At 44.0% G+C, this 11050-nt stretch overlaps 1 protein-coding gene across 2 annotated transcripts in view; it reads right to left on the reverse strand.

Annotated features, from left to right (window-relative positions):
* CDC14A (cell division cycle 14A) overlaps nt 1-11050 on the reverse strand; it is a 203199-nt gene that overhangs the window by 67615 nt on the left and 124534 nt on the right. For both annotated transcript variants that reach the window (XM_019501693.1, XM_019501692.1), the window contains exons 9-10: nt 6499-6729; nt 3321-3459 (exon numbers count right to left, since the gene is read on the reverse strand). In XM_019501693.1, the coding sequence (XP_019357238.1) occupies nt 3321-3459; nt 6499-6729 (370 nt within the window). The remainder of the gene's footprint in view (nt 1-3320; nt 3460-6498; nt 6730-11050) is intronic.

Consider the following 11050-nt stretch of genomic DNA (forward strand, 5'->3'; position numbering starts at 1 on the left):
CCATCCAACCTCTTCTTGAAGATCCCCAGGGTAGGGGAGAGCACCACCTCCCTTGGGAGCCCATTCCAGACGTTGGCCACTCTAACTGCGAAGAAGTTCTTCCTAACATCCAGTCTAAATCTGCCGTTAGCTTATAACCATTATTTCTTGTGACCCCCAGGGGCACCTTGGTGAGTAGAGCCTCACCAATTCCTTTCTGCACCCCCATGATGAATTTATAGGCAGCCACAAGGTTGCCTCTCAACCTTCTCTTGCGGAGGCTGAAGAGGTCCAGGTGCCCTAGTCTCTCCTCGTAGGGCGTGGCCTGCAAGCCCTTAACCATATGAGTGGCCCTTCTCTGGACCCTCTCCAGGTTATCCACATCCCTCTTGAAGTGTGACACTAAAAACTGGATGCAGTATTCCAACTGTGGTCTGACCAGCGTCCAACAGAGGGGAAGCATCACCTCCTTGGTTCTGTTTGTCATGTATCTGCCGATGCACGATAATGTGCAGTTAGCTTTTCTGATGACTTCGTCACACTGACGACTCATGTTGATCTTGGAGTCCACTAGGACTCTGAGACCCCTTTCTGCTTCCGTGCTACTGAGCAGGTCATTTCCTAGGCAATAGGTGTGCTGGACATTTTTCCTCCCTAGGTGCACCACTTTGCATTTCTCCTTGGTGATGTTTCACCTAGACAAGGGAGAAGAGACTGACGTCATATATCTGGACTTTAAAAAAGCCTTTGATCTGGCATCCCATAACTTCCTCATGGAAAAACTGGCCAACTGTGGCCTCAGCTACACCACAGTCTGATGGCTGGGAAACTGGCTCTGAGGTCAGACCCAGAGAGTAGTGGTCAATGGTAGTGAATTATTATGGCGTGCCATGACCAGTGGTGTCACCCAAGTTTCTGTCTTTGGACCAGTTCTCTTTAACACCTTTATCAATGATGTGGACATTGGTGTCAGAAGCACACTGGCTACGTTTGCCGATGACACTAAACTTTGGGGCATAGTATCCACACATGCATACAGGTTAGTGATCCAGGCTGACTTGGATAAACTTAGTAAGTGGGCGGATACTAATCTGATGACGTTCAATACTGATAAATGTAAGGTATTAAACCTCGGGAAAAAACCCCCGCAGCATGCATATGGGCTCAGCACTACTGTGCTTGCTAGCACCACTGCTGAAAGAGACTTGGAGGTCATGATTGAATATGAGCCACCAATGCAATGTTGCAGCTGGCAAAGCAAACCAAACTCTGGCTTGCATCCATAGATGCTTCTCAAATAAATCTCAGGATGTCATCCTCCTGCTGTACTCGGGCTTGGTGAGGCCGCAGCTGGAGTACTGCATCCAATTCTGGATTCCACAAATCAAGAAGGATGTCAAGAAGCTTGAGAGAGTCCAGAGGAGAGCCACGCGCATGATCAGAGGGCAAGAAAATAGGCTTTATGAAGAGAGGCTGAGAGCTATGGGACTCTTCAGTCTGGAAAAGTGCAGGCTCAGGGGGGACCTGGTGACATAAGGGGTGTACATCACAATCTGGGAGAACATCTGTTCACCAGAGCACCCCAAGGAAAAACAAGGACCAATGGTTATAAACTGCTACAAGGCCGTTTTAGGCTGGACATAAAAAAATTCTTTATGGTCCGTGCCCCCAAGACCTGGAATAGACTCTTTCCAGAAGTGGTGCAGGCACCTACTCTGGACTCATTCAAGAAACGCTTGGATGCTTATCTTGCTGGGGTCCTTTGACCCTAGCTGACTTCCTGCCCCTGGGGCAGGGGGCTGGACTTGATGATCTTCAAGGTCCCTTCTAGCCCTAACGTCTATGAATATACTACCTATGCACTTAGTTCATCCAGAATTGATGCATGGTACCTTTTTTTTTTTTAATTGATGCAAGTTTTAGCACAGGTACTCCATAAACACACTTTTAAGTAGCACTTTAGCACTCACTTAGAGATAATACAAACTATGCATGATATTATTCCAAAGCCAAAAGCCTTGTGATTAACTCTATAGTTCATTAGGCTGGGCCCCACCATAGTCAACAGCATTTCAACCTATGGTGACTGCCCAGCTGAGCACTGCTCAGTATGTGTGTGTACTCCATGTGCTAATTAACACCCCCACTCATGACTGGAATTGGGTGTTTTTGTCACAAGTCCTGGGATGCTCCAAAAAATATATATGCAGATTTGGTGCAGGGCAACCTGGTCTAACCTTAATGGACTCTTGCCATTGACTTTAATGAACAAGCTATAAAGCTATCTGCCAGGGGACCTAGACGTATGCTATTTTCATTGCACAACAGGTACTGAAGAATACTGTTGCCCAATTAAAATATTCCTGGCTTGATGTTCAAGGGGCAACTGTCCAAAGGGGATAAAAGCAGTGCAGGAGTTTGCCATGCCAGTACTTGCCAGTTAGGGGAGCTTGAAACCTACAGCCAGGAGTGGATCCTCTTCTGCTGTGCAATAAATGCCCTGTCCCACCAAAAGATGTACTGATGGACCAAGTAAGGTGGGGAGGGAAAGCATTCCCTCGCTTTTGTTTGACCCACCCTGTTCCTTATGCTTCTGCATCCTGCACAGAAGATGCAACTTTGTATTTTTATATGATCTATTTTTTTATATGTTAATGTTTAAAATTGATCCTTCATGCAAAATATATTTGTTGCTACATCCATAAAATACTGCTATTTGACATTCATCCTGTTTTGATAACTACAGGCTTACTTTCTCCAAAAATGATGTGCCTTTTGATCCCAAAAAGTAAGACGTACCAGAGACTCCATAAAGTCCTTTAGAGACCTCACAATTGGCACTGATTTTACATGTAAGATGCTTTGATATTATAGTGATGGGGCAGCATGATAACATCCTAACAGATTAGATCAGAAGTGCTCAACCCTTCGGCTGCAGGCTAGATCCAGGCTGTGGAGCTGCTTCTTCTGACTCACTGAGGTCCCCAAAGGAAATATGAATGCAGGGAAGCAGTTGCAGCGTTAACTGCCACCCCCCTGCTGCCATATTTCCAGACCTGTGGGGAGCCCTGCAAGCTGAAAATATGGCCCTGCACAATAGATTAGGTTGGCATGTAGGCAGATCTAGGTGCACAGGGTTAGACTGACATGTTGGATTGTGCCCACAGACTGACCCCACACAGGATTAGGTCCACGGATTGACCCCATACTACTCATCTGGCCCCTGAGCCCAGAAGATTGGCTGCCACTGGATTAGATAGAATAGATAGATCAGGAAAGAAATGGACATAAATGGTTAGGAGCAGTAGGTCCTCTTCAATAACAAAAGATGCTGTACTTACTCTTCCAGAAAGTGTTGTTGGGGTCCTATAATAGAACCTGGCCGACACATTCTTATCCAACCGATGGCTTCAGCATGTGTGAACCTATAGTGTTTCATTATGTAACAGGCAATTAACGTTCCTGTTCTCCCTAAACCAGCTGCAAGAGGCAAAAGCATTAAAATAAATATTGATATACAAGCATACACATGCAATTCAACATTCTGAAATAGAAAATGCTTTCCCCCAAGTATCACATCTCTGTAATGATATAATTTTATTAAAATTGTGATAAACTGTTAAACTAAAGTGCAGAACAAAGTGCATAAAAGTGAATATTATTTTAATTTCCATCATTCCAGTTCAAATGTTTTAAAAAGAAAATAATTATAAACAACATTTATAAAATATGAAAAGTTTAGCTAACACCCTATAATAAACTAGTAACTACAAGCAAAAAAATGTTTCTAAAAAAATTGTTAGAATCATAGGGCTGGAAGGGACCCCAAAGGATAATTGGGTCCAGCCCCCTGCATAAGCAGGAAAGACATCTGGGGTCAGGTGACCCCAGCCTTCTCTTGAAGACCACTAGGGTAAATGATTGCACCACCTCTGGGGGGAACTTCTTCCATAGTCTGGACACCCCAGATGTGAAGAAGTTTTTCCTAATATTCATCCTGAAACTATCTTCCAGAAGTTTGTGGCCGTTGTTTCTAGTTTTCCCCCAGGGCACCCTGGTGAATAGTTGTTCATTGAGCCCCTGATGCATGCCTCTGATATAGCAGTAAGCTGCAATAAGGTCCCCTCTCAGCCTTCTTTTCTCCAGGCTGAAGAGTCCGAAATTCCTCAGCCTCTTCTCATATGGCTTGCCATGCAAGTCTCTGATCATATGGATGGACCTTCTCTGGACCCTCTCAAGCTTTAGCATGTCCTTGTTGAAGTGTGGTGCCCAGAACTGGACACGATACTTCAGCTGCAGCTGCACCAATGTTGAGTAAAGCAGGAGAATCACTTCTTTGGTTTTACTGGAAACGCATCGATTGATGCATGCTAGAGTTTTATTGGCCCTAGTGGCTACTGCATCGCATTGCCGGCTCATATTCATGCTGGGGTCTATTGTTACCCCCAGAGTAGTACCCCCATTTGTAGTGCTGGTCAGGTTAGCATTGCCCAACCTGTAGGTGTGTTGCGGGTTCTTCCTTCCCAGATGCAGCACTTGGCATTTCTCTGCGTTGAACCTCATCTGGTTCTGTTCTACCCAACATGCCAGCCTGTCTAGGTCTGCTTGTGTCTGCATCCTATCTGTGGGTGTATCCATGCAACTCCATATCTTGGTATCATCTGCTAACTTGGCCAATGAGCTTTTCACCCCCCTCATCCAGGTCATTGATGAAGATGTTGAACAGCACTGGGCCAAGTACTGACCCCTGGGGTCTGCCACTACCCAGATCTCACCAGGATGACACCGATCCATTAATTTGGACTCTCTGCATCCTAACCACAACCAGTTTCGCACCCACTTGACGGTTTAGATGAGGGTGAGTGTGCCTCCATTGCAAATTGCCACCCATGTTCAGCAAACATTTAAACCTGGAAGTAACCATGCATGTGTTTAAATACTTGTAGGATTGGGTCCTGCATTAACTTTTCAAAATCATCATATATTAATATCAATGCAGTTTGTTATTAATATAATGTTAGCTAATGTGTATGACTAGTAACAAATACAAGCTGGCATATCTCTTCCCATCTCCGTAACTTAAAGCACTTTACAAACCTATATAAATACAATATTCAGTCTGATTTTACAGAGGGGGAAAGATGGAGGCACAGAGAACTTAAGTGTCTTGACCTTGACAAAAGCAAATTAGCAGTAGAGTAGGGATATGCCCTGCACTTTATCCTAGCGGGTAATGTCTTACTTATAAAAAAAAGTCTGCTTCTCCAATAAAATACTTACAATAGTTTACAATGCAGAGACATCCAGTAGCTATTGTTCCTGCATCAACCACAGTATTGTCAAAATTTATGAACTTTCACTTAACTAACAACTTTCACATTTAATACAAAACAACAACCCATTTACATTCATCAAGGAACAGCATTCTTGCCATCCAACTTCTTGGAAAGTTAAGTAACCCCAAGCAAAGGGATAAAGGTTGGATCTCAAGAACAAAATAAGGTAATTTTTGCTTTATTATTCTCCTTGATTTGTGGAATTATTTAAACTGAAAGACATAGTAGTGAAACCACTTATTTTACATGTGACCAAAGGAAGAGTCTAGTGATCTAATTTTATTAGACCAACTTTCCACCTCCCTTGCCTAAAATTTTCAGTTTGTGGATACATAAACTATATTAGATGACCAAAAATAAAGAGTTCAGTAAGTCATCAACGCAAGCTAAAAGCACAATGCTAGATAGCTGAGGAAGACTGATCATGGTGTGGTCAATATTAGGTACTCAATATTTACCTTTTTCCCAGGCTAAAAGTGGTACCTGAAAAATTGTATTTAACATTTTAGAAAGTCATATTCCTCTGTCAAAATTCAAAAGTAGTACATCCAGAAGTATAGAGAGAGGTACACAGTCCTTGCCAACTACTAGCCAACTGACATAAACATCAATGAGAATTTTTCACCAAACATAAGTAATAACAGTACTACAGTATAACCTCATAAATCTGGATATCAAAAATCCGGAATTCTTGAAAATCTGGCACATCGGAGACTAGCGGTGGCCAGTCCCGGAGCGGCAGAGGAGGAAGCTTGCACACGGCAGCTGCTGCCACCATCTACTACCCCACGCTGCCACTCTGCATGTGGCCACTGCCCCAGTACTGATCACTGCTACCCTCCCTCCCCAGCCCCGCTCCGTGACCAACTGCCACTCTGGTTTAAAAAATCCAAAATTTTCAAATTTCCGGCAGGTGCTCAGTCCCGAGCATGCTAGATTTATGAGGTTATACTGTACTAAGCAATATTTTAAAAATGCATAGCACAGACTGGCAAATAATGAAAAATGTAGTATAGCATAGAAAAATTTAATGTGGATTTTCAACAGATAAAAAATAACCTGTACAGGGTCAAAAACTCAAGGAAAATAATTTTCTAATTTGCAGTCCTCATTATTAGTGAAATGTATTCTTATTTTGTACTGCAAGCTTAGAAATACTTTGCTATATAATATGTTCACACACCTTTACAGTGCACAGCTAGAGCTCCTTCAGCATTCTCACAGATGTTCAAGAAACGCTGCACTATGCTGTCACTTGGTGTGCTTCCATCTATGAAGAACAGGTCATAGTGCTCAAAACCAGCATCTGTAAAACGCTTTGCCTCATATATTTTTTTGTTTAACCTTATGATGGATGTAACATTGTGCTTCCTGAAATAGGGAAAGTAGGCTTCAGGTGCATGAAGAGGATAACCTAGAAAAAGCAAAACAAGAATATTTAAATGTTAATAAAAATCACTGAAGACTACCTTAATGACACCAAACTGAAACAAAAAAACCCACTAAACTCACTCATTTTTAGAACGAAAAGTTGATTATGCTTAACCTCTTTTACTGAAGATAACAAAATAAATACTTCTAGATGCCAAAATATGTTGCACTATATAGAAATTGTTCAGACAATACTTTATTATGTTGTTTATAAGCTTTCATGTGTCTATAAAAAACAGAAGACATTGAAGCACATCACATCTTAGGTGTTGTTCAGTGTTCTGTGTTGAGTCTTTTAGCTTTACATTAATAGCCAACATCTCTACAGAATTGCTATAAAGAAAGATTTTAAGTATTAAAGCAAAGCCTTTGTATGAACAAAGAATGCATCTAATGAAGCAGATGTTTATCTGTAGCCAAGCCACAGATCAAGAGTCAAAGAACAATTAAGCAAGCAAAAAGCGAGTTTTAACAGAAAGAACATAATATCTAAGGACCTACCTTAATTGCGGTGGAAGATCACGGCAAAGTGGCGCCTTTGCACCACTTGCTCTTTCATGCTGTCCACTGAAGGCCTCCCCCACTCCACCTGCCACTGAGTGGAGGAGAGACATTTAATGCTACATTTTTTGAATCTCAGCCACTCAGTGTCAGGTGGGCACAGCAAAAAGAGTGAGATTAAAGGTGCTGCTGTTTCATGAATTTCCACCACAATTTAGGTAGGCCCCTAATCATACTGTCTACAGCATCTTGTTTTTATTCTAAAATATCTTTGAACAGGTTTTCTTTGTTTAAATAAGCAAACCATTTTTAAATGCAACTAAAGCTGTAGCACTGCTGAACTCCTTTACACCAGTGCTTCTCAAATATTCTAGATTCATGGCACCCATTGGAAGATGCCACCTCTTAGCTTTAATTCTTTTTTTTTCATTCATCTTTACACTGTAGAAAAGACAGTGTACTTACTCAAATCCAAGACGAAGATTTTTTACCCCATTCAATGTGGGGAGAAAAGTCCCTTATCTTCGATTTGAGTACAAGTCTGGGTGATGGGCAGCTGCTGTTGCTCCAGGCCCAGCCCCAACCTGGACTCAAGCTTGGGGATGGAATCAGAGCCACAGCGGTTCCTACCCCACCCCAACTCTGGCTCCAATCCCAGGGCTGGGGCCAGAGCTGGTTCTAAAGGGTCAGACTGCTTGATTCCCCGACTGACTGCCCCCCTAAATGCTGCTTCCCGCCACAGAGGTACAGAGAGGAGAAATTTAAGGTGGCCCTCCAATAATTAAATTCTATACATGGAAAATTATAACAAATGTATTCATTTTCCCATGTACAGAATTTAACTACTGAAGGTTCATCTTACATTCAAAGTTGTCTTGGATTCAGGTAAATATGGTAATAGAACAATTTTTCTGTGGCAAAGAACTCACAAGGACTAAGAAAGATTTGAAATCTCTGGGTTTATCTTGTGAATCACATGTATACGTTTGCACTCCAAATGGCTCTGATATTGTATGGCAACCTTAAAAGGATCTACAATAGTTCAAGATGCCACAGTACCCTGACTGAGAATCACTACTCTACACTCTTGAGCTTCATATCAATATATTAAGAATTATATCATTTTGCTGTATTGTTACTTCTGAATTTCATTCAGCTCAACCAGTTAAACCAGCAGTAAATATTGTATTGACAGAAATACATTCCTAGAAATTACAGTACAGGATGTATGAGAATGTGTTGCCAAATCTTCTGCTAAATTAGTGCGTGACAGCTATTCTAAAGTGTTCATTTTAAATTGGTAGTCTACTGTTGGAGGGGGTTGCTTTTGTTTCTATTGGTAGAAAGCAGCATATACTATTTTTTTAAACAGAGGGCAACTCATGCATATGGAGAAAATGGTAGCATTTGTTATTAAAGAACAGACCTGTGTTTTCTTGATTTGGGTTCTTTAACCCAAATTACTTCCAAGCAACAGGATAAGCTGTGCAAACCACACAGAAAGAATTCTGACTGACCTTATGAAAAGTTTAGGTGGGCACAGGCAGTATGACACAGAGAGAAAATAAACTTTTAATATTTATAACTAAAATCTCCTACCAATTCTGAGCAAGACCTTGACACTACTGAATTCCAGGTAACAAGATTTTACCTTCCATGTACTAAGTTATCTTTGCTTGGTTGCTATAAAACTTATCCTGACATTAACAACAGTATTAGGAAATGCATTTTAATACAATTTAAATTCCATAAATTTAGGCCTTGGGCATGTCCACACTACCAAATGAAAATGCAATTGTAATAGATGCCAGCACACTAACCCTAACTTAATCTAATATAAATAGTAGCCAGGGGCATCTACACAAGAGGCTTACTGTGGAGCTGCATAATTAGCTCTGCAGTAAACATTTCAGTGTCTACATGTATGGCTCTATTAGGCCACAGTAAACTAATAAACTCTGCAGCAGGTTGGTACTTGTAAATACAAGTACTATCCTGCTGAAGAGTTCTTTTAGTGTGCAGCAACATACATACAGATGCTGACTTGGCTGGCTGAGGCACCAGGATGTTTCAGTATAGGGGCTACCTGCTCACTAGGCTTGAACTGAAATGCCCTCATGCCTCAGCCAGCCCCTCCGCAGCATGTTGAACCACGTAAGAGCAGCCTCGGGCTGGCAGGTCAACTACCAGGACGCCCTGCCAGCCAGAGCTGTTCCGCCTTCATTCAACATGGCGCAGTCTCAGGCACACATTCAAACAGCATCCCTGGGAGCAATAAACTCCAGTACGATATGCACTGGAGTTTATTCCTTTACATTAATTGCACATGTAGATGCACCCACCATGAAGAGAAGTACATGTGGGCTTTAGCATATCTTCACATCTAATGGACATGCCCAGGATCCCCAAGATAATTTATTCTCCATTTGCTAGGATGTGTTAAAAACCCTGCTACTGTATAGGGGTGCACCAATAAAGATTTTCTTGAGCAATACCGAAGGCCGATTATTAAGCAGCCATATCGGCGAATACTGATCTGGTAGCTGATTGACAGGAATGCAGCCCAGCAGGCTGGAGCAGCATTTGGCCGGTAAGTCTGAGGGGGAGAAGAGGTGTGGGGAAGGAAAGAGGCGGGGTCAGGGCAGATCAAGGCCCCCATAGTGAGGGAGGAAGTGAGGCAGGGGCAGGCACTGCCCAACCAGGGCGGTGAATATGACCCCAGGAGCGGGATAGAGCTGGGGGGCGCTCATCCGAGAGGCACGTTGGGTGGGAGTGGGCTCCCCAATGCTGTGCACATCCCCAGGGGAGGCATGCATGGGGGCATGTGACCCCCCGGAATTGTGTGTGAGGCAAGAGCAGGCTGCTGACTGCAGACTTGAGGCCAGGGGCTGGGCCAGGGCTGTGCTTGGGGCAGGTGGGGGTGGGGCATGCAGAGGCAGCACTGGGACAGGTGGCTACTGGGAATTTTGGGATGGCTATAGCCCACCCCGTAGCCACCCCTCCCAGAACTGCCACTGCCCACCCTACCCCCACTGGCCCCAAGCACAGCCCTGACCCAGCCACCCCATTGGGAAGAGGCTGGCACAGCCCCTGGCCCCAAGCCCACAGCCCGCCCTCACCCCACACACAAAACCAGGGAAGCATATGCCCCGCATGCCACCCCTAGGGATGCACGCAGTGGCAGGGAGCCGTTGCTCCCTCCCCACTGTCTCAGACCCCCTGGACAAGCCACCTGCAGCTCCATCTCACTCCTAGGATCGCATTCACTGCCCTGGCTGGGCAGCACCTGTCCCTGCCCAACTCCCTTACTCCCTCATTGTGGGGGCCTCTATCTGCCCCCCCCCCCCACCGAGTTACTGGCTGGACACTACTCTCCAAGCTGCTGGGCTGCATTCCTGGCCATGTGCATGCTGTGGCAGCGCACATGTATGCAGCATTTATCAGTGACATTATAAGCTACACCAGTCAAAAAAAAAAAAATGATTGTCGATAATGTTAATTTTCCTTTTATCAGCGCCGATCCGATACGCCACTGATATTGTCACGGAGTGGGCCCTAGGAGCAGCTGTGATCCCGCTAGCACCCCCTGCCGTGCCAAATTAGGAGATCCAGCACCCTCTGATTCTCGCCTGCCACGTCTTTGATGATATCTAGCTTGATATGGGAGGCTGCCTTTGATCTCCTAGTACAAGGTGTTATAATAATCCACGCCCCTACTCTCTACGGGTGGCCTGGTGCACTCCAGCCTTATGGGCTATGCGTGCCTCCTACCTCCCCTTTAGCACGCCCCGAGCCTCGCAGCT

Source organism: Gavialis gangeticus, unplaced genomic scaffold, assembly GCF_001723915.1.
Source record: "Gavialis gangeticus isolate Ggan-Ray unplaced genomic scaffold, GavGan_comp1, whole genome shotgun sequence".
Taxonomy (NCBI): Eukaryota; Metazoa; Chordata; order Crocodylia; family Gavialidae; genus Gavialis; species Gavialis gangeticus.